Genomic DNA, 24183 nt, shown 5'->3' with positions numbered 1-24183 from the left:
GATGCATTGGATCGACCTTCCCGTGGTGCATCTCGTGAGTACCCATTCATTGGGGAAACTGACGATCCTTCCTAGCCAACTGAATCCACATGGATCCCAGTCACTTTCAAAGCCAGCAACAAGCAGCTCCTGATAGCTTTCAAGCTGTTGGTCCTGCTCTTCGAGTCCTCCAACTTAATGTTGAGGGGCTGTCCTTTGCCAAACGCGTTCTTATTGGTCAATTGGCGATACAGCATCAGGCAGATGTTATCTGCCTACAAGAAACACATATAGCAGTCGATGAAGCTGCTCGATTCACCATCAGTGGATTCGATTTAATATGCTATAATTGGCAAACGCTAGAAGAAGAAGTGGGGAAGCAATTACAGAAGCCAGACCTTCCACCTTCTGCATCCCACAGTGACTTTGGGTCCATATTCCCAGAGGGATAAAGAATAGGAAAGCTATCAGGAGAGGGGATGGGATACGGAGATCTGGTGGTGGGATTGGTGTGGAGTTGTACCCCTCTTATCCTATGGTTTTGTTAATGTCTCCTTTTTTAAATAAATAAAAACAGAAAAAAAGAAATTGAAAGATAAAGAAAAACTAAAAGGTACCTATCAAATGTTCTCCTTGAATGATTTTTTAAAATTATCTTTATTTATTTATTGGATAGAGACAGCCAGAAATCTAGATAGGAGGGGAGACAGACAGGAAGAGAGATACAGAAATACCTGCTTCATGGTCCGGGAGGTGGCACAGTGGCTAAGACACTAGACTCTCAAGCATGAGGTCCTGAGTTCAATCCCAGGCAGCATATGTACCAGAGTGATATCTGGTTCTTTCTCTCTCTCTCCTCCTTTCTCATTAATAAATGAATAAAATCTTAAAAAAAAAAAAAAAGAAAAGAAAACAAAAGAAAAGAAATACCTGCTTCACTGCCTGGGAAACTTCCCCTCTGCAGGTGGGGGTTGGGGCTTGAACAAAGGTCCTTGGCATTTTAACACGTGTGCTCAACTAGGTACGCCAGCCACCACCTGGCCCCCTTCCTTGAATGATATTTTTTTTGCCTACAGGGTTGTTGCTGGGGCTCAGTGCCTGCACCACGAATCCACTGCTCCTGGAGACTATTTTTCCCATTTTGTTGCCCTTGCCGTTGCCCTTGTAGTTGTTATAGTTGTTGTTGTTGGATAGAACAGAGAGAAATGGAAAGAGGAGGGGAAGACAGAGAGGGGGAGAGAAGGATAGACAACTGCAGACCTTCGCTTGTAAATTGACCCCTCTGCAGGTGGGGATCTGGGGGCTCAAACCAGGATCCTTACAGCGGTCCCTGCACTTTGCACCATATGTGCTTAATCCGCTGAGCTACCGCCCAGCCCCCTCTTGAATGATTTTTAATGTGATAGAGGTAAACTTATTAGTTTAGCAAAGAAAAGTATTTGTGACTGGTTTGGCTTGGTCATTAATAAAGATAGGCTTGTTTTCTTAGCATAAGTGATATTTTGAAAAACCAAAACAAATGTAGAATTCACATGAAAACCTTAACTAAGTTGATTTCTAATATAAAAGCCTAACAAGGTAAGCAATAATCAAGATCTTCCTTTAATTTTACCACCAGACAACATATCTTAAAGTTTAGAAGACATTTAAAAATACATTATAGAGGGCTAAATAGTGTTGTATGTACCTGGTTGAGTGCACCTGTTATAATGCACAAAGACTGGGTTCAAGATCCTGGTCCCCACCTGCAGGGGAGAGCTTCAAGAATGGTGAAGCAGTGCTACCAGATCTCTCTCAGACATGAACCCCCAGGCAGAGAAAGGATTCTGTCAAATACAACAAAGAGGTCTAGCACCAGGGTGCATATTATAAGGTGACACCACACAATTCAACAGTCAAAATTTTAATGCAAGGATTAGAAAATAAAAATTGATGCAAAAGTATCCATGATGAACAAGACATCAACATTTATAATGAAGACAGGCCCCAACGCTATACTACACAACTAACCTCACCTCTTTTGATACATGGATTTCTTTTCATCAGTTTTGCTTTTATCTCCCAGTCAATGGTTTTCAAACTACAAGTCTCTCTCTCTTCTTCTCTGTTTCCCCTTCTTAATTTGTCTCTAACCAATAGATAATATTTTTAAAAAGAAAATAAATTACAGGATAGACATTTAAGTGACACTAATGAAGTCATAGAGTAGTATTATGTGAACTTCTGAAATAGTAGTTTTTCTTTCATGCCTGATACTGAGGTCCCAGGTTCAATCCCAGCACAACCATAAGCCAGAGATGACCAGTGCTCTCTGGTAAAACAACAACAACAAAAACAAAATATATGGGAGGGAGGGGAGAAGGAGCTCTTATATGCTAAGTCAAAGTGAAGTCAATATCTGCATATACCCATCAAAATAAAATCAATTCCTAAATGTGTTAAGATTACAAGATCAAAAATTGATTTATTTGATTTCTAAAAAAAAAATTATTATTTTCCCTTTTGTTGCCCTTGTTGTTTTATTGTTGTTGTAGTTATTATTGTTGTTATTGTTGGATAGGACAGAGAGAAATGGAGAGAAGGGGAAGACAGGGGGAGAAAAAGCCCAAAACCTAGATATACACCAGTTTCTGTGAGAGAGAAATTTATTATTATTTATTTTCCCTTTTGTTGCCCTTGTTGTTTTATTGTTGTTGTAGTTATTATTATTGTTATTGTTGGATAGGACAGAGAGAAATGGAGAGAAGGGGAAGACAGGGGGAGAAAAAGCCCAAAACCTAGATATACACCAGTTTCTGTGAGAGAGAGCTTATGTTCACACGTATCCATAAACTACTGCAAAATATATACCTGAAAGCAGAAATACACTAGAGTTTGCAGTGAGTACCTCCCTAACACTTCCTCTCCACTATTCCAAGCTTTAGGTCCATGATTGCTCAACAATTTGTTTGGCTTTGTATGTTAACTCTCTTTTCAATCACCAGGTTCCAGATGCCATCAGGATGCTAGCCAGGCTTCCCTGGATTGAAGACCCCACCAATGTGTCCTGGAGCTCAGCCTCCCCAGAGACACACCCTACTAGGGAAAGAGAGAGGCAGACTGGGAGCATGGACCGACCCAGTCAACGCCCATGTTCAGCGGGGAAGCAATTACAGAAGCCAGACCTTCCACCTTCTGCAACCCTCAATGACCCTGGGTCCATGCTCCCAGAGGGATAGAGAATGGGAAAGCTATCAGGGGAGGGAGTGGAATATGGAGATTGGATGGTGGGAATTGTGTGGAGTTGTACCCCTCCTACCCTATGGTTTTGTTAATTAATCCTTTCTTAAATAAAAAAAAATCAAAAAAAAAAAAAAGAAATATAACTAAAATATGCCTACTAGCTATCTACAAAATGGAGGACCCCTCAACACTTCATCTGCACTATTCCAGCCTTTAGGTCCATGATCGTTCAACAATTTGTTTGACTTTGTATATTAACTCTCTTTTCAGCCACCAGGTTCCAGATGCTAACAGGATGCGACCAGACTTCCCTGGACAAACAACCCCACCAATGTGACTTGGAGCTCCGCTTCCCCACAGCCCTTCTCCACTAGGGAAAGAGAGAGACAAGTTGGGGGTATGGATCGAACTTTGAATGCCTATGTTCAGTGGGGAAGCAATTACAGAAGCCAGACCTTCCACCTTATGCATCCCACAATGATCTTGGATTCATACTCCCAGAGGATTAAAGAATAGGAAAGCTTATCAGTGGAAGGGATGGTATATGGAGGCCTGGTGGTGGGAACTGTGTGAAGCTGTGCCCCTCTTATCCAATGGTTTTGTCAATGTTTCCTTTTTTATAAATAAAAAATTTTAAAAAAATTTATTATTTATTTTCCCTTTTGTTGCCCTTGTTGTTTTGTTGTTGTAGTTATTATTGTTGTTATTGTTGGATAGGACAGAGAGAAATGGAGAGAAGGGGAAGACGGGGAGAAAAAGATAGACACCTGTAGACCTGCTTCACCACCTGTGAAACAACTCCTCTGCAGGTGGGGAGCCAGGGGCTCGAACCTGGCTCCTTACACTGGTTCTTGCGCTTTGCGCCACCTGTGCTACTGCCCAATTCCCCCTAATTGATTTTTTTTTAATTTTATTTTTTTATTTTCATGAATAAGAGATACAGAGAAAAAGGCCAGAGTACTGCTGGCCTTTCTGAGCAGTTGAGAAGGTGGCTCAGCAGGTAGAGAGCAGGACTTGCAAGCCCCAGGCACCAGATATGGGAAAGTAATGACTTCTCTCTCTTTAAAGCAGGGGTAGGATGGGCTGGAGGAGATAATGTAATGATTATGCAAAAAAACAAACAAAAGAAAACTTTTATGGCTGAGGCACCAGATATCTTAGGTTCAATCTCTAGCATAAGGGGTAGGAGAATATATTTTTCTGTCAAGGGCCACTTGGATATTTATAACATCATTTGAGGGCCATGCAAAATTAACAGAGTCTTACAATGTTGTAATTCACTATTATTCAAAAATCAGAAGGGGCAAAAATAAAAAATATTAAAAAAATTAGTACTTAATGTTGATATGAAAAAATGCTGTGGTGGCATTGGTAGTGCCACATTAAATGGTTTTGTGGGCCAGACATCTCCCCAATCCTGCTTGAAAGACATAAATCAATCTTTAAGAAACAGAGGGAGTAAGACGGTAGCGCAGTGGGTTAAGCGCACGTGGTGCAAAGCACAAGGACCTGCTGAAGGATCCCAGTTTGAGCCTCTGGCTCCCCACCTGCTAGGGCATTGCTTCACAAGGGGTGAAGCAGGTCTGCAGGTGTCTATCTTTCTCTCCCCCCTCTCTATCTTCTCCTCCTCTCTCCATTTCTCTGTCCTACCTAACAACATCAATAACAACAACAATAATAACTACAGCAAAAAAAAAAAAAAAGAAAGTAAGAAAGAACCAAACAGCTGATCTGTGCCAGTCAATGAAAGCCTCACCTGAGCGATTGATTCTTTTTCCAAATGAGCTCGAGATCCACATGCAATAGCCATTTGATCCTGAGGAGAAGAGAAATAAAATAATCTTTCAATATTTAGTTATCATTAATAAAAAATATATATGTTTTCGTGGGTCGGGCGTCAGCGCAGCGGGTTAAGCGCAGGTGGTGCAAAGCGCAAGGACCCGCGGAAGGATCCTGGTTCCAGCCCTCCCCCCACCTCCCCAGCTGCAGTCGCTTCACAGGCTGTGAAGCAGGTCTGCAGTTGTCTAGATTTCTCTCCCCCCTCGGTCTTCCCCTCCTCTCTCCATTTCTCTCTGTCCTATACAACAACAACGACATCAATAACAACAACATCAATAACAACAACAATAAAAACCACAACAATGGTTAAATAACCAGAGTAACAAAAGGGAAAAAATGGCCTCCAGGAGCAGTGGATTCGTGGTGCAGGCACTCAGCCCCCGCAATAACCCTGGAGGCAAAAAAAATATATGTGTGTATGTGTGTGTGTGAGACTATCTCATTTTTTTAAAAATAGCATTAGAAATGTTTAAATGTTAAATTGATGAGTTCAAATATGCACAGCTTCAAGAAGTGCTAGACTAACTACAGTTATGTAGTTACTAACAGGACACAATTTAGTGGCTGCTCAGCTGCTAGTGTTTGAAACTCATGCCTACAGCTCCCATTTCCAATTCTATCATTGCATATATGCCCCCTCTCCATGAAACTCAATCTAATATGAAATGAATAATTTGAAACAAGAAAGTACGAGGACACTATTCAGAGCTAAATGCAAGAGGGTTATATTAGTTCAAAACTCAAACTCACATCTATAAACTAAAGGGAATATGGTAACTGCTATCTAGGAAACCAGAACCTAACACCTGGAAGTGTATACCATGCCTGTGGGCAGAAGGATGTAAGATAGCATTGATATGTCAATGTCCTAAATTTATATTTAAGGTTCCAATAGAAATATCAAAATAAACTTTCTCTTTCTTCTTCCTTTCCCCCCCCCCCCCCCCCCGCCTCTCTGGAGCATGGCTCAGCTCTGACTTATGTTGGTAGTGTGGATTGAAATTGGGAAGTTGGAGTCTCAGGCACTGAACTCTTTTTGCATAACTATTATGTTAACTCCCCAGCCCCTCGATAATTATTTGTTGAACTTGACCAGTGATATTAAAAAAAAAAGAAAGAACAAAGAAGTGGCCCAGGTAAACTCAAAAGGAGAAAGAGGATTAAATAATATACTATAGAGCTATAGTAATTAAAACTCTAATACATTATAAATATCAATAGATAAATCCATGGACTAGATTGAAAAGGTTAGAAATACATGCCTTTACACACATACAGCATGGATTCTTAGAATATGATAAAGACAGCATTTCACCCCCCTTTAACTTTCTGATAGGACAGAGAGAAACTGAGAGAGGAGGAGGTAGAAAGGGAGAGAGACACCTGAAACTCTGCTTCGCTATTCATGAAGCTTCTTCCCCATGGCAGGTGAGAAGTTGAGAAGGCAGCTTAGCAGGTGGAGAGCCTTTGCAGGCTTAAACCTCAGTCTTTGTCCATGGTAGCATGTGCGCTCAACCTAGTAAGCCACTGCCCAACTCCCTAAAATGGCATTTTAGGGGCTGGGTGGTAGCATACCTGCTTAAGTGCACGTTACTATGAGCAAGGACCAGGGTTCTATCCCCTGGTCCCCACCTGCAGAGGAAAGCTTTGCACGTAGTGAAGCAGTACTGCAGGTGTCTCTGTCTCTCAGCCTCTCTACAACCCCCGTCCCTCTCAATTTCTGGCTGTCTCTATCCAATAAATAAATAAATATTTTGGGAGTTCGGCAGTAGCGCAGTAGGTAAAGAGCACGTGGTGCGAAATGAAAGAACCAGCTTAAGAATTTCGGTTCGAGCCCTGGCTCCCCGCCTGCAGGGGAGTTGCTTCACAGGCGGTGAAGCAGGTCTACAGGTATCTATCTTTCTCTCCCCTTCTTTATTCCCCTCATCTCTCCATTTCTCTCTGTTCTAACAATGACAACATCAATAACAACAATAATAACTACAACAACAACCACAAGAAAAGGGCAACATAAGGGAAAATAAATAAAATATAAAAATAAATAAATACTGGGACCGGGTGGTGGCAAACCTGGTTGAGCGCACATGTTACAGTGCTCAAGGACCTGGGTTCGAGCCCCCGGTTCCCACCTGTAGGGGGAAAGCTTTGCTTCACTTGAAGCAGTGCTGCAGGTATCTCTCTTTTTCTCTCCCAGTCTATCTCCCCTACCCTCTCAATTTCTGGCTGTCTCTATCCAATAAAGATAATTAAAAAAAAAAATTTTTTTTAGATATTTTAAAAGGTGGCATTTTAAATTAATGGAGAAAAGAAGAACTGATAAATGCTATTGGATTATCTTGATAGTTATTTAAAGGTCGAATTAAGTTGTATGTCAACCACACACAAAATACCGGGATATATTTCAGATACATGAAAGATTTAAGTGTAAAATATCAGAAACATTTTTTAAAAATGATATCAAGGGAAGAGTTATTTTTTAAATATTTATTTATTCCCTTTTGTTGCCCTTGTTTTATTGTTATAGTTATTATTGTTGCTGTTATTAATGTCGTCGTTGTTGGATAGGACAAAGAGAAATAGAGAGAGGAGGGGAAGACAGTGAGGGAGAGAAAGATAAAGAGTCACTTGTGAAGTGACTCTCCTGCAGGTGGGGAGCCGGGGGCTTGAACCTGGATCCTTAAGCTGGTCCTTGCGCTTTGCACCACCTGTGCTTAACCTGCTACACTACTGCCCAACTCCCAGAGAGGAGTTATTTTTATACAAATCCCAAAAGATAGATAAATTTGATATTGTGTCTATGTGTGTAATACAACAATAACTCAAAATAAAGAAAAAATTGGGAAAAATATTGTTATTATATTACAGACTAAGATTAATTTCCAAAATGTAAAAGTGCTCCTATAAAAAAAAAACCAAGCTTATTGTAGCTATGTTTAAATAAATATTTATTTAAATCCAAGTGATCCATCATCCAATTGAATTACCCTATGATTATTCATTCTGTCGACTGATTTTTAATTCAATCTCAAATGGTAATCTATCTTGCCTTAAAATTTTACTATAAAATTCAGTGTACTTTTATTAAAAGTGAACACTTATTAGTTCATTTAAAACCTGGGGAGAAACTTTTGCACTTAAAAAGAAGATAATACAAATAAAGTATTAAAAATTCGAAACTCTTTTAATTTTGTGTCAAAGTGTGACAAATTATGGATGTTCAATTTAGAATCTTAAAAGAATTATTATCAGGTGGGTGGGGAGAATACAGATCCAAGAAGGATGACAGAGGACTTAGTGGGGGTTGTATTGTTATATGGAAAATTGTGAAGTGTTATGCATGTACAAACTGTGTTTACTGTTGAATGTAAAAAATTAATTCCCCAATAAAGAAATTTAAAAAAAAAAGAATTATCTTCAGAGAAAGAACTGTAGGCAATTTTTTAAAGCTCACTACATAAAAGTAATTAGACCAGAACAGGTAACCTGGTTACTCTAAGAGGAAATATTAGTAACAGGAGGCACTAAGTTTCTATTTGCTGCAATTAAAAATACAATCAGTTGAGATGACTAGAAGCTAATAGAGAGGGAGTTGGTGGTAGCGGGGTTAAGGGCAGGTGGTGCAAAGCACAAGGACCTGGCGTAATGATCCCAGTTCAAGCCTCCGGCTCCCCACCTACAGGGGAGTCGCTTCACAGGCGGTGAAGCCTGTGTAGGTGTCTTTCTCTTCCTCTCTCTGTCTCCCCCTCCTCTCTCCCATTTCCCTCTGTCCTATCCAACAACCAAGACATCAATAACAACAACAATAAAACAACAAAGGCAAAACCAAAGGGAAAATGAATAAATATTTTAAAAATTTTTAAAAAGAAGCCAATAAAAAGCATACTGGGAGGCTGGGTGGTAGTGCAGCAGGTTGAGTGCACGTGGCGCAAAGTGCAAGGACTGGCATAGGGATCCCGGGTATAGCCCTGGCACCCCACAGCAGGAGAGTTGCTTCACAGGCAGTGAAGCAGGTCTGCAAGCGTCTATTTTTGTCCCCCCTTCTCTGTCTTCCCCTCCTCTCTCGATTTCTCTCTGACCTATCCAACAACAAACGACATCAACAATAACAATAATGACCACGACAAGGCTACAACAGGGGCAACGAAAGTTGGAAAAAGGTGTCCTCCTAGAGCAGTGGATTCATGGTGCAGGCACTGAGCCTCAGCAATAACCCTGGAGGCAAAAATAAATAAATAAATAAATAAATAAAAACATACTGAAGAATCTGTCAAAAACTATACTATAAAAATTATTTAAAGGTGGGGGCAGGTGATGGCACACCTGGTTGAAACATATTATCACAATGTGCAAGGGCTTGGGTTCAAGGCTCTGGTCCTCACCTGAAGGAAGGAGGCTTCTTGAGTGCTGCAGGTGTCTTTCTGTCACTCTCCCTCTATATCTCCCTCTCCCCTCTTGATTTATATCAAATTAATAATAATAATAATAATAAAAAATAAGGTGACTACTGTCTTCTAGTGAGTCAGTCTTGTAGCTGTCACAGGATTTTGAGGCTCATAGGATTTTGAGGTTCACATTCCTGTTTCATCATTTTCACAATTACACTAGTGGACTTTTACTTTATATGCAAGGCGTGATTATCAAATTTATGGCTTAGATGAATTAAGAAGAGGATAACAATTGCATTAAAGATAGAAAAAGAACATAACTCTTGAAAAACTGAAATCTATACAGTGACATTTAATGAGGAATAAGAGCCCATTTCTACCCCTCAAGCAAAAAAGAAACACAAAACAAAATGAACTCTGTGTGAATATAAAGACTAGAAGGTTCTATGGTAATGCATAAGAAAAAGGTAATGGGGGGATCGGGCATTAGCACAGCGGGTTAAGCACACATGGTGTAAAGCTCAAGGACCAGAATTAAGGATCCCGGTTTGAGCCCCGACTCCCCACCTGCAAAGGGTCACTTCACAAGCAGTGAAGCAGGTCTGTAGGTGTCTATCATTCTCTCTCCCTCTCTAGATTTCTCTCTGTCCTATCCAACAACATCAGCAGCAATGACAACAATAATAATAACAAGGGTAGCAATAAAATGGAAAAAATGGCCTCCAGGAGCAGTGGATTCATAGTGCAAGCACCAAGCCCCAGCAATAACTCAGCAAAAAAAAAAAAAAAAAAAAAAAAAGAAAGAAAGAAAGAAAGAAAGAAAGAAAGAAAGAAAAGAAAAAGGTAATAGGGCTGGGTGGCTGGGTACTCAGTTAAGTGCACATGTTCCCATGCTCGAGAATCCAGGTTCAAACCTTCAGTTTCCACCTGTGGGCTGTGGGAGCGTGGGCCTCAGAAGCAGTGAAGTAGTGCTGTAGCTATCTCTCTTACTCCCTCTCCCACATTTATCTCTGCTCTATCACAAAGAAAGAGAAGGAAAAAGAGAGAAGGAAAAAAGGCCACTGCGAAAAACAGAGGAGTTATTATGTAGGCTCTAAGGAGAAGAAATAGGCTGTTTAAAATTGGGAAATATAACTTCAAATAAAATATGCAAAACACTTATCCATTTTAATTTTTCAAAAATTTGTTATGTCATGCTGAATTTTACAGTAAAATAAAGAGAAGTAAAGCAAGTTTATAAAAACAACAACTGGAAAGTAGAAAAGGCCAAGTGGTGGTGTACGCCATTGAATATACATGTCACCATGCAGAAGAACATGGGTTTACATCCCCAGTTCCCATATGCAGAGGGGAAGCCTCACAAGTGGTGAAGCAAGTCTGCAGGTATCACTTGTTCTCTCTCCTTCTCTTTCTCCCAGTTCTATCTAATAAAAAAGAGAAAGAAAAGGAAAAATTGGCTGAGAGCAGTGGATTCATAGTGCTGTCGGCACGATAACCCTAGTGGAAGAGCAGAATTAAAAAAAGATTTGCTGTTATTGTAATGAGAAGCTTTAGAGTTGAATTGGGATAAAATGGGCTACTCAGAAATCCCTAGAGGGCTGAAGTAAGCACACTGGGTTGGGAGCACGCCTCGTTATGCATAAGGCCCAGATCTGAGTTCTGGTGCCATATGGGAGGTACCATGGCACCAGGGAAGCTCTGGTGCTGTAGTGTCTTTCTGAATAATAATAGTAATAGTAATAATAAGGCCTAGTGTTAGTAAAGTCTATTGGTAAAACTGCATGTGTGAGAGGCCCTGGTTCTACAGAAGGAAAAAAAAATCATTAGAAGCAGTGACTGAAATATCACTTGGTAGTCATAAAAGGTTCCCAATATTAGATAAATGATTTAATTGGATCAAGAGTCTGCAAAAAGCATTTGGGGAAATGGCTCAACTGGTGGAGGGCTTCTATGCCTCCTGGCTTAGTCCCCAGTATTATGTGTACTAGAGTGGCACTCAGACTTCTCTCTCTCTCTCTCTTTTTTTTTTTTAAAGATTTTACTTATTTATTAATGAGAAAGATAGGAGGAGAGAGAGAAAGAACCAGACATCACTCTGGTACATGTGCTGCCGGGGACTGAACTCAGGACCTCATGCTTGAGAGTCTGATGCTTTATCCACTGCACCATACCCCGGACCACTCAGACTTCTCTTTTATGTGAAACTCTCTACTTTGTGTGAAATAAATCTTTAAATTTATAATTATGATTATTTTTCCACTGTGGGGCTCCACTACTCTAGAGTTAACTAAGGAGACAGAGTGACAGGGGGCAAGACACAGTACAGAAATGTACTAGCAGGTCGGGCATTCAAATGTCCCTCCCTTTTTCCTTCTCTCTCTCCAGGTCCTGTTGGAGCTGGAGTTTAGAGCCCTCTTATCCTCTTCCTCCTATCACTTCTCTGCCACTGGGAGTATGGATCCAAATTGTTTATCGGGTACAGGAGTTAGGAATTCTGGTTTCTGTAATTACTTCTCTGCTGGACATGAGGGTTGGCAGGTCAATCCACACCCCTAGCCTGTAAATTGAATTATTCTCATAGTAGTAGAAAGGGTACTGAATTCACAAGACGAAAATTTCAAATTTTTGTTTTTCTGTGTAATATTTAGTCTATTCCTAACTTTTACTTTATTTTTCTTTGCCAAACAACAAACAAAAAAACAGTCAACTGCTAAGAACTTGACATTGTCTGCCTACCCTACCTTCCATTTACAGCTTCCCAAACTAGAGAGATAATGCTGGAGGAAAAACAAACAAACACACAAAAAACCAATCAAGTCTCTGTGTGTTCTCTAGGGGAGAACCAGGAAACTGAAACCATCAATCTAAGTGGTTGAATTTTTATTTAGCTTACCATAATTTACTAAGAGGTAGCAGAAGAAATGTATGTCAAAAATAGCCAAATACTACATAGCTTAAAGCAGCACTGTTCCATGGAATGTTCTGTGATGATGGAAGTGCTCTATATCTGAGCTAGTCATTAAGTCAGCAAGTTATAATATTAGCCACAGACACTTGCGACGTGGTGAGTGAGACTAAGGAACTAAACTTTAATTTCTTTTATATTTATTTATTTTCCCTTTTGTTGTCCTTGTTTTTAAAAAAATATTTATTCCCTTTTGTTGCTGTTGTTTTATTATTATAGTTATTATTGTTGTTGTAGTTATTGTTACTGATGTCATTGTTGTTGGATAGGACAGAGAGAAATGGAGAGAGGAAGGGAAGATAGAGAGGGGGAGAGAAAGACACCTGCTGACCTGCTTCACCACCTGTGAAGCAACTCCCCTGCAGGTGGGGAGCTGGGGGCTCAAACCAGGATCCTTACTCTGGTCCTTGTACTTTGAGCAATGTGTGCTTAGCCTGCTCTGCTACCACCTGACCCCTTTAAACTTTAATTTTAATTGAAATAGCTACAGGTGGCTAGTAGTGCTTTCAACAGCACAGGTAGGGACTGGGTGGTGACATACCCGATAGAGTGCCCACATTATCATGTGCAGGAACCAGTACTGAGCTCCCAGGCCCCACCTGAAGAGTGGTGAAGCAATGCTACAGATGTCTTTCCTTCTCTCCCCCTATATATCTGAGAGAGAGAGATAGCCGCCAGGATCAGTGGATTAAATGTGCAAGGCATCAAGCACTAGTGATAACTATGGTGGCAATTAAGAAAATAAAAATAGGGAGTAGGGCGGTAGCGCAGTAGGTTGTTAAGTGCATATGGCGCAAAGCGCAAGGAGCAGCATAAGGATACTGGTTTGAGCCCCCGGCTCCCCACCTGCAGGGGAGTCGCTTCACAAGCGGTGAAGCAGGTCTGCAGGCGTCTATCTTTCTCTCCCCTCATCTTTGTCTTCCTATCCTCTCTCCATTTCTCTCTGTCCTATCCAACAACAACGTATCCAACAACAAGGACATCAATAATAACTACAACAATAAAACAACAAGGGCAACAAAAGGAAATAAATAAATAAATATAAAAAAAAAAAAGAAAAATAAATAGCACATATAGGAGAGATATTCTCAGAGCTAGTTCTTTTAGAGTATACTAGCTAATTAATAAGCTAAAGAAAAAAACTATGTGTTGGAAAAAACAAGGGATGTGGGTGATGAAAGAACCAGAATACTTTCTAACCACCCTATATTCTTCACTGAGTATTACTTAAACTTATACTCACAGGCCAAGGCTGTAGATCATTCAGCCCCTTTTCTAGTTTCTCAACATCTGGAAACTTTGTAGCTCCATCAGCATCTGCCATAAGGATCTTTTCTCCCCGACAACTGAATATGCCCTGTATTTCAAAAGTTCATTTAAAAGAGAGTTGATTGAAATTATGGTTAAATTTTATGATACATTTGTTCTGCTTTACTTAAAATATACCTACAGCTGAAATATTACACATGAATTACACAAAAGATTCAAATTCACTAAAAACAAATCACACTGATATTAAAAAAAGTACATTGATAAAACCTCAAATTATCTATTGCTTGATTCATGATTTTAAAAACTTTGTGACCTCATACTACTAATACCTTAATAAATATAATATAGTTTTGGGTAAAAAATATTCTGTATCAATAAGAATAAAAAGGTAAAATACCGGGAGTCGGGAGGTAGCGCAGCGGGTTAAGCGCAGGTGGCGCAAAGCACAAAGACCGGCATAAGGATCCCGGTTCGAACCCCGGCTCCCCACCTGCAGGGGAGTTGCTTCACAGGCAGTGAAGCAGGTCTGCAGGTGTCTGTCTTTCTCTCCTCCTCTCTGTCTTCCCTTCCTCTCTCCATTTCTCTCTGTCCTATCCAACAACAACAACAACAATAATAATTAGAACAATAAAACAACAAGGGCAACAAAAGGGAATAAATAAAATAAATATAAAAAAAATTAAAAAAAAAAAAGGTAAAATACCTATCATATGTGTTACATATGCACTGATATGTTTTATTTACTTATTTTTATTTATTTAATTTATTTTCCCTTCTTGTTGCTCTTGTTTTTTATTATTGTTGTAGTTATTACTGTTGTTGATGATGTCGTCATTGTTAGATAGAACAGAGAGAAACTCAGCTTCCCCAGAGACACACCCTACAAGGGAAAGAGAGAGGCAGACTGGGAGTATGGACTGACCAGTCAATGCCCACGTTTAGCAGGGAAGCAATTACAGAAGCCAGACCTTCTACCTTCTGCAATCCTCAATGACCCTGGGTCCATGCTCCCAGAGGGATAGAGAATGGGAAAGCTATCAGGGGAGGGGGTGGAATATGGAGATTGGGTGGTGGGAATTGTGTGAAGTTGTACCCCTCCTACCCTATGGTTTTGTTAATTAATCCTTTCTTAAATTAAAAAAAAAAAAAAAAAAAATATATATATATATATATATATATATATATATATATATATATATATAAAAAGAACAGAGAGAAACTGAGAGAGGAGGGGAAGACGGGAGAGAAAGATAGACACCTGCAGACCTGCTTCACCACCTGTGAAGCAACTCTCCTGCAGGTGGGGAGCAGGGGGCTGGAACCCGGATCTTTCCGCAGGTCCTTGCACTTTGCGCCACCTGCGCTTAACCTGCTGTGCTACTGCCCAACTCCCTCACATGCACTGATATATAACATGGAGCTTCAAAGGGGTGGCTACATGGAACATCGTATAAAGAACAAGTCAATAGATATTAACAGATTTTCTGTGAAATGGTCGCAAGATGATAGGTTTTTCGTATTCTTTACTATGGAATCTAAAGTATTTAATATTAATCACTCAATCAAGAAATATGGAATGTCACTAAAATTTAAAGAGTTCAGATATATACTAACACTACAATCTTTGAGGCATCTGATAGGTAACAAAATCTTGCCATTCAGCTTTGAATGGATTGATTTTTTGTGCAAACTGGGATTCTACAAATGTACACTTTATGCAGAAATAAGCTGTATACCAACTCTTAATTTCTATGGGGCATTTAAACAAATTTGTTGTTTCTTAAATATATTTCTAAATATATGTATGGTTTGATACTACTGTATACTGTAGTTTTGAAATCACTTAATAGTATAAAGATTATATATAAATGTAGGTAGAAAAAATCTATCATTTATTCTAATAGCATAAATCCACTAGTTAATATAATGTCCTTTTATCATAGAATTGAGAAAAAAACAGGAATAATGTGAAGTTTTTGAAAAGAAACTACTAATTAAAAGCACTGTTCATTAGATTTTCTTTTTCTTAGCTTGATTATATTTTTCCATTTTTCTTTTCATACCTTGATTTCCGCCTGAGATGTTTTAGTTGAAAATACCATCTTCTCCATCTGTACTTCTCATTTTTCCTATTAGACCATATATTTCACTGGGATAGACCCATATCAGATTTATCTTAGTTCATAGGACCATGCTTAGCACAGTGTCCCAGTACAGGTAAAACTCAATATTCAAAAGCATTAAACACATTGCATAATCTCATTATCTGTTTACTATATCAACAAAAACAAAAATAGGCCATTATTATTTATTTAGTTACAGAAAGTCATTTTAAAACTTAAGGTAAACACATTTTTCCAAGTCACCTACTGTAACCTCTCTGGCTCCATATATGACATTATTATTAAGAATAATTTGTGGGTAGTCAGGTGGTAGCGCAGCGGGTTAAGCTCACGTGGTGCAAAGCACAAGGACCAGCATAAAGATCTGGGTTCGAGCCCCCAGCTCCCCACCTGCAGGGGGTTCGCTTCACAGGTGGTGTAGCAGGTCTGCAGGTGCCTATCTTTCTCTCCCCCTCTGTCTCTCCACTTCCAACAATGATGACATCAATAACAACAACAATAACAACTACAACAATAAAAAACAAGGGCAACAAAAGGGAAAATAAATAAATAAAATTTAAAAAAGAATAATTTGTGATGAATTTGAAGTGTTGATTCTCAGCTAATTAGCTGTCCAATAAAATATGTGTGCAAAACAGGTTATTCAAAATATTCTTACATTTTAGAGAAAAATATTGAAACTATATATTACCATCTTAACTGCTCCACCTTTCCCTCGATTCTTCACCAGCGTTATCACTCGAACTTTGTCACTCCCATATTTCTGGCAATATTTAGAGGCTACCTGTCAAAGTGTATGAAAGTCAGAATAAAAGTAATTTGGATTCCATGATGGCAATGTACACTGAATTTCTCATGGTGGCTTAAGCACTTATTCCAATAGTCTTTTCCTGTGACTTGATTATACACACTGTATGTTTTGGTAATTCAGAGGAGCCACTGAATGCCTGATACAAAGATCTGACCTACTAGGCTAAAGTCACAGTTTTAGGCAATTGGAATCACCAGAATAAGCAGTAACTGTCTGATTCTCTTTTAGGCAGACAACTTAAGAGAGGTAGTGCACTCTTAGAAAAAGAAAAAAAAAACAAAATCAAAAACCACGTGCTCATCAAATGGTATGAATTTGTTAATCGGACCCCCATATTGCACAATAACTTGCTTACTTGTCAGCAAATGGTCTGATTCCCTACGGTGGCTGCCTGTATCCTAACCATTTCACCCACATCTTTGCTCTTGAATTACTCTCTCTGAGCAAACATTCATGCCATAACTTGTCCCTTTCTGACACTTCATAATCACTTCCTTGCTGGTACTTCTTCAGCCTCAAATGTGCTGAAGACTCTTAGCATCATAAACATTTTTCTTTGACTTTACTATTATCTTACCAAATGCCATTCACTGCTTCTGATTTATGAGCAAAGTCATGAAACAGTGACCTACATTTGCTAACTACATCTTGATCTGGCTCACACCTGTTGCTTTTCCACATGGCCTTTTTGATTGACCCTCTTCATCAAGAGCACCCTTTGCTTTTGACCCTGATTCCCAAAGGCAGCTATGTCATGTTTTCCCCATCTTGGCCATTGACAAGAGATAGCACAAATACTTCTTCCACGTTCATTCTTACCTGCTCCCAGAAGAAAACAATAACAACAACAACAGCTCCTAAGGCATCTTACCATTCACACATTACTTCACTCACCAGAGGACATAACCATACACTTTTCCCAATAGGCTGTGGGATAGGCGTAGCACTAGGGCCCCGTAAACAAGCAGAAGTCATTTTTCACATATGCCAAGTTATTCTTTTTTTTTTTTTTTTTTTTTATTTTATTATTTTTTTTTCAAGTTATTCTATATACCCCAGTGCAGGTCATTCTAAATGTAAACTTACTTACTTTTGAAGTCTGGTCTTTGCTGCCATCATCTACCACTATCAGTTCATAAGTGAAAGTAGGATTTTGTTTCTGCAAGCAGGAAAAATAAAACATCATGATCGTTTTAACTGCCATGAAGAATTTTAATTAAAAAATGCAAAGAATTAAAACAACAATTCTGCTTTTCCTGTCTGTATACGGTGCTTGGGCCTCATACAGGCAGGGCATATGTTTTACCACTGTGCTACATCTCTAACTTTGTAATTTGTTCTTTGTGTTTGCCCTTTTCTTTTCCTCTTTTCCTTCCTTTCTTCTTTCCTTCCTCCCTTCCTTCCTTCCCTCCTTCTGCCCCCACCCCTCCCCTTTCTTCTTTGCCACTATAGTTATTGCTGGGGCTCTACAACTGCAAAAACCCTCCAATTCGGACAAACTCACTCTTCCTTCCTTTCTAGAAAGAAAAAGACAGGCAGAGAGGGAGAGTCAAAATAAATAAGCAACTGTTTTAGTGTTGCTATGTGTAAATAAGCACATAAATGCAAATGCACAAATCAAAGGAAATAAAAAAAAGTCAGGATCAAAAAGAGGTGAGAGAAGGGGTGAGAGGAGAGTGAAATTACTGACTAAATCTCTGTGTCCCTGCTCTATACCACTGGGGGAAGGAGCCAGGTTCTCAGGTGGCACTGTGCACATCTGAGAGAAGATCCCAGGCATTCCAGGAAAAAGTCCATGTTGGTCTGAAGTGAAAAATGCACAGCCTCTTTAAGCAAAGGAAGAAGAGGAAATAGAAAAAAAAAATAATAATTTAGGGGAAAATCTACTGAATAATGAAGAAATGCAAAACAATCTCACCCTAATTACATGTCTTTTCCAAATAAACATTTAAAAAGTTACAAAAGAAAAAAAAATGAAATTGTGCTGTCACACAAAGTCTGCAGACACGCTGTCACCCAATTTAAAATATATCATCATTGTGGTCTGAGAGGTGGCGCAGTGGATAAAGCGTTGGATTCTCAAGCATGAAGACCTGAGTCCAATTCCCAGCAGCACATGTACCAGAGTGATGTCTGGTTCTTTCTCTTTCTCTCTCTTTTTTTTTTTTTTCTCTCTCTCTGAATGAAATGAATAAATGAAATGAAATGAATAAAATCTTTAAAAAATAAAATAAAATAGGTGAGTCGGGCGGTAGTGCAACTGATTAAGTACACGTGGTGCAAAGTGCAAGGATCAGTGTAAGGATCCCGGTTCGAGCCCCCTGGCTCCCTATCTGCAGGGGAGTCGCTTCACAAGTGGTGAAGCTGGTCTGCGGTGTCTATCTTTCTCTCCCCCTCTCTGTCTTCCCCTCCTCTACTTCTCTCTGTCCTATCCAACAACAATGATGACATCAACAATAATAATAACTACAGCAATAAAACAAGGGCAACAAAAGGGAATAAATATTTAAAAACAAATAAATAAAATATATCATCAGGCCAGACAGGATAAAAAGTAGGTGGGATCATTGGTCATCTCCAGCAGGAATAGCATCATAAACCCTCTTGTGGGTCTCTACAGGACCTTGCCCTCAATGTAGAACAACAGTGGTAGAAATTACCCTTCTCCAAAGGGAAGCTTGGTCAACATATTCTGCCACTTGAGGAAGACTGGTCCTGAAATGAATGCAGCCTAGAATGTTCCTATAGCAATGATCATGGAGTGCGAGCTCAGATTGATAGGGATGTAGAGGTTACAAAGGTTCCTGTGCTAAATATGAATAGACATGGGCCCAAGGTCAGATCGATGGGGTTTACAGTTAATGGTATTTACATACTTTCCCACATTTGGGAGCTTCTCTCTGCACTTTTCCATCTTTCTAGTCCTATTCTCAACTCTGACAAAATCTTCCCAGACAAAACTAACTCACCTGCATGTTAGCTGTTGGGCTCATTCAAAAATTAGTAAAGTCGGGGAGTCGGGTGGTAGCACAGTGGGTTAAGCGCTCGTGGCGCGAAGGGCAAGGACCTGCGTAAGGATCCCAATTGGAGCCCCAGCTCCCCACCTGCAGGGGAGTCACTTCACAGGCAGTGAAGCAGGTCTGCAGGTGTCTATCTTTCTCTCCCCCTCTCTGTCTTCCCCTCCTCTCTCCATTTCTCTCTGTCCTACCCAACATCAATGACATCAATAACAACTACAATAATAAAACAAGGGCAACAAAAGGGAATAAATTAAAAAAAAATAGTAAAGTCATGGGCCCCTTGGAATATACCTAAAATAGACTTCCTAGCTTCTTCCAACATGAAGACCCCAAATTTCATCTGCTGTACTTTTACTTTTAGGTTCCTGATTCTTAGACAAATAGTTCTGCTTTATATCTTAATGCTTTTCAGCCACAAAGTTGCAGATGCTACCATGATGCTGACCTGACTTCCCTGGGTAGATGATTTCACCAACGTGTCAGGGAACACTACCTCACTAGAGCCCTAGCCCACTAGGAAAAGATAGAGACAGGTTGGGGGTGTGGATCAGCCAGCTAATGCCCATGTCCAATGGAGAAGCAATTACAGAAGCCAGACCTTCCACTTTCTTCTGCTTCCCATAGAGATTTTTGGTCCACACTCCCAGAAGGATAAAGAATAGGGAAACTTTCAATGGAGAGGAGGGCATATAGGACTCTGGTGGTGGGAATTGTACCCCTCTTATCCCACAATCTCATGAATCATTATTAAATCACTAATAAAAAAAAGGGGGGATGGAGAGTTACAAAAGTGAAATGCAAGTCTTCTGGTTTGCTCTGGGGTCACCCACCTATCTTTCGAGGCAGCATATTACATCTGGACTTTCACCCTAACATGTGAAATTGGGCAGGCAACTGAGATAGGTGTGTGGCAAGGGCTGAGGTGTGTGTGTGTTCACATACATGGACGTGAACTCATGGTGGTCTGCACAGCCTCTCTGCCTCTCAGTGGATCTAGCCCTGGTTGCTCAAGTTGGTGGCTTGGTTGAGTTTTAATTGGAAAGATAATCACACTGAAAGAGAAAAAACAATACCTGTCGCTTCTCTAGATAGCCCAGGGCTTCATCCATCATGGCAGGTACTTAAAGAAAAAGGAAAATATGCATTAAAATTCTTTGTTTTTGAAAATGGCTTAGCAAACCTTGATGCAGTCATTTCATACAAAAACAAAACAAAAAATGGCTGAATAAATCAATAAGCCCCTGTGGGCTTTGCAGTGTCCATTCCCCTCTGGAACATCTGTGCACATTTAGAATACTTCAGTTCCACTTCTTCATAATGTTGTTCCTTTCCTGGAGCAAGTAATTCTTGTTTCTTCTAAACAACAGACCAACAGCTGTGCACACATTACAGCCCGTATTGATTAATGTTCTGGCAGAGACATATATATTCATACATATTCAACGTATAAGATTTTCTTTTCACCCCGAATTATCCCTTACCAAAAACTCAAATAGGGCTTACACCGTTTCTCTTCATTGTATGAAGGCACGACAACAGAAAGCTGCTTAGTAGGTGAGTCCCGTATGCTGGGTAAAGTTTCCTTCTGGCCTCTGGCATTTAAAAAGAACTTCTCTTCTTCATGCCGATGAAGATTTGGCATTTTTGTAGCGCTTATAAATGCAACAAAGGAAATCTAAAAGCAGACATATGAAAGATAGCTTGTTTTATACAGATCCATTATCTCATGTTAAAATCCATAGTTTACCTTATTTGTGGTTGTTGCTTGGCATGTTTAGTCTGAGTTTTTAGCCCAGTTAACAATGGTTTGGAGCTGATGGCGAAATTCAAAGACAGTACCTTACTATGAACTAGTGTTTGTCCCTTTTTCCAACAGTTTGGTACTAATGACTTATGAGGGCCTGTTTCTTCCCAACTGTCATTCCTCAGGTCTCTGAAATCCCAGATCTAATAGTTAAGAGTCTATTAAATAATGTAAATAGTACATAGTATATGAAGTGTGTGGGGTGAAAGCAGACCTTAATTTAGACTACACAGACTCAGGCTGTGAAGAAAATACTACCTTGAGCTCACAGCAGGGGGTCAAGGTTAATGTTAATTGTATATTTTTGATACTTGTCCCCAAATTTGTAGACTGCCTGGTACAACTAACAATTATATAACTTCCTTGCATATGCATTTGGGATTAGCTTTGGAAATAATCACTCTTTGTGGCATTTTTTTCCTCCTACTGGTATGCTTCATTTTCAAAACTGTAAGTTTTTGGATTGCTACTCATTTGTAATATGATGGTCCTTTACAGTATTCCATTGGGTACATGCTGAAGTTGAGTATGTGTCTGATGGGTATGAGTAAGAATTCCTGCTCTAGTAGTCCGGGAGGTGGCGCAGTGGATAAAGCACTGGGTTCTCAAGCATGAGGTCCCGAGTTCAATCCCTGGCAGCACATGTACCAGAGTGATGTCTGGTTCTTTCTCTCTCTTCTCCTATCTTTCTCATAAATAAATAAAATCTTAAAAAAAAAAAAAAAGAATTCCTGCTCTAGGGGCCAGGTGGTGGTGCACCTGGTTAAGCACACACATCACAATGCGCAAGGGCCCAGGTTCAAGTCCCTAGTTCCTACCTGCAGGGGGAAAACTTTCCTAGTGGTGAAGCAGAGCTTCAGGTGTCGCTCTGTCTCTCTCCCTCTCTTATCTGCTCCTTCCTTCTTAATTTCTCTCTGTCTCTATCCAATAATAAATAAATAAAAAGAATCCCATCTCTGTATACCTCATGTTCATACAGTAGTTTCTACATTCAGTTTCCCCCTAAAAACAACCACTGTTCCTATGAGTTTTTGATTCAGTTCTGAGGCAGGAAATGCACAATGGTGGAATAGCATGTCAGATCAGAAATCAAAGAAGCTGTGAACAATTGCATGCATCATGACAAAATGATTTAAAAAAAAAATTCTAGATTAACTTTAAACTGGAAAACTAAGGTTTAAATTAATAACCAAAATTTTGGGACATTTTTATTAGATATATTATTATTGCATAAGTGTAATAAAATAATTTATATTAATTTTTAAAAAAATTATCTTTATTTATTGGCTAAAGACAGCCAGATATTGAGAGGGAAAGGGTGAGGGGTGAGAGATTGAAACACATGCAGCCCTGCTTCACCACTTCCCCCCTGCAGATGGGGACCAGGGGCTTGAACCTAGGTCCTTGCGCACTGCAATGTGTGCACTTAACCAGATATGTCACCACTCGGCCCCTAAGATCATTTCTATTAATTAAAAAAAAAAAGAACAAAATGACTAACTCTAGGGCTTCCTCTGGCTTATGAAATGGGAGGATTTCAGCATCAAAAAGAATAATTACTAAAGTGGGTTCCATTACATAAAGAAAGTTTAATTAATGGCTTTATAATGATACTAAAATAAATAATTTATCATCTTTATAAAATATAAAGGTAAACTATATCAGTATTTTGATAACTTGCCTTTTATGTTACCCTTTTTATATGAAAGATATTTCAGGGCAAGTGACATGCTGAGGATAAATGATTTTCACTATGCAACTCATGGTAATATGTGAAGGAATGATATAACTAAGACATTGCATTTTGTAATCCTCAATGAAATAACAGTTTTAGGTAGCCCATCATCAATGACTGGGTAAATCCTTTAGGTTAGTGACAAATCTTGAACCAACAAGCTCCTGTCACTATCAGAGAAAAATGAACATTTTACACCTGATGTGATTCAAAAGGAAGTAATCAGTATCACACACTTTTCTTGATTAAAGACTTTAAATGTAGAGGCCGGGCAGTGGTGCACCCAGTTAAGAGCACACAGATCACTATGTACAGGGACCCGGGGTTACAACCCCTACTCCCCACCTGCAGGGAGGATGCTTCATAAGTAGTAAGGCAAGTGTGCAGGTGTCTATCTTCCTCCCTATCTTCCCTTCCCTCCCCTCTCAATTTCTCTGTGTTCTGTCAATTAACATAGGAAAAAAAGGAAAAAATGGCTGCTGGGAGCAGCGGATTCATAGTGCTGACACCAAGCCCCAGCAATAATCCTGGTGGTAACATACATTTGACCACATCTCTCAGTTAAACCAACAGTTTACAGGGAAAGGGGGACACAGTAAGTTACTAAGAGGCATGAGTGGGAAGCAGTCTGACATCCACACTGTGAGGCACTCTGTAGAACAAATGGTCACTTGAAGACAGGAAAAGGAAAAAGGGGAGAGAAGTGTTATTATTCGAAGCATACCAATAAATTGCAATATGTGAATGCTGACAGGAATAGACTTTACAAAGACACAGCATAAAAGGACTGAGGACATTTGAACCAATGAGTCTTTGAAATCTCAGAATGGTTAAAATTAAAAAAAAAAAACCAAAAACCACAAAAACCCATGGTAACCATAAGTATGATTATACTTTTTGAGAGGGGATCCTTTAGAGCTAAATGCTAGAGCATTTGTAGATAAAATACTACCTTAGATTTGCTTCAAAATAATTCAGAAAGTGTGTGCAGTGGAAAGAATATATGAAGGGTAGCTATGTATGATTCA

The 24183-nt window shown here is 39.5% G+C and overlaps 1 protein-coding gene across 2 annotated transcripts in view; it reads right to left on the bottom strand.

Annotated features, from left to right (window-relative positions):
- ALG5 (ALG5 dolichyl-phosphate beta-glucosyltransferase) overlaps window positions 1–24183 on the bottom strand; it is a 42291-nt gene that overhangs the window by 16269 nt on the left and 1839 nt on the right. The window contains exons 2-7 of one of the 2 annotated variants that reach the window (XM_060194920.1): window positions 21120–21291; window positions 20690–20736; window positions 17687–17755; window positions 16477–16569; window positions 13634–13747; window positions 4958–5017 (exon numbers count right to left, since the gene is read on the bottom strand). In XM_060194920.1, the coding sequence (XP_060050903.1) occupies window positions 4958–5017; window positions 13634–13747; window positions 16477–16569; window positions 17687–17755; window positions 20690–20736; window positions 21120–21291 (555 nt within the window). Of the gene's footprint in view, window positions 1–4957; window positions 5018–13633; window positions 13748–16476; window positions 16570–17686; window positions 17756–20689; window positions 20737–21119; window positions 21292–24183 lie in introns of those variants that run through there. The other variant, XM_060194921.1, reaches the window with a different exon arrangement.

Source organism: Erinaceus europaeus, chromosome 7 (genome assembly GCF_950295315.1).
Source record: "Erinaceus europaeus chromosome 7, mEriEur2.1, whole genome shotgun sequence".
Lineage (NCBI taxonomy): Eukaryota > Metazoa > Chordata > Mammalia > Eulipotyphla > Erinaceidae > Erinaceus > Erinaceus europaeus.
Note: the sequence above shows the minus strand (reverse complement) of the source record. Positions and strands in the feature narration are given on the sequence as shown.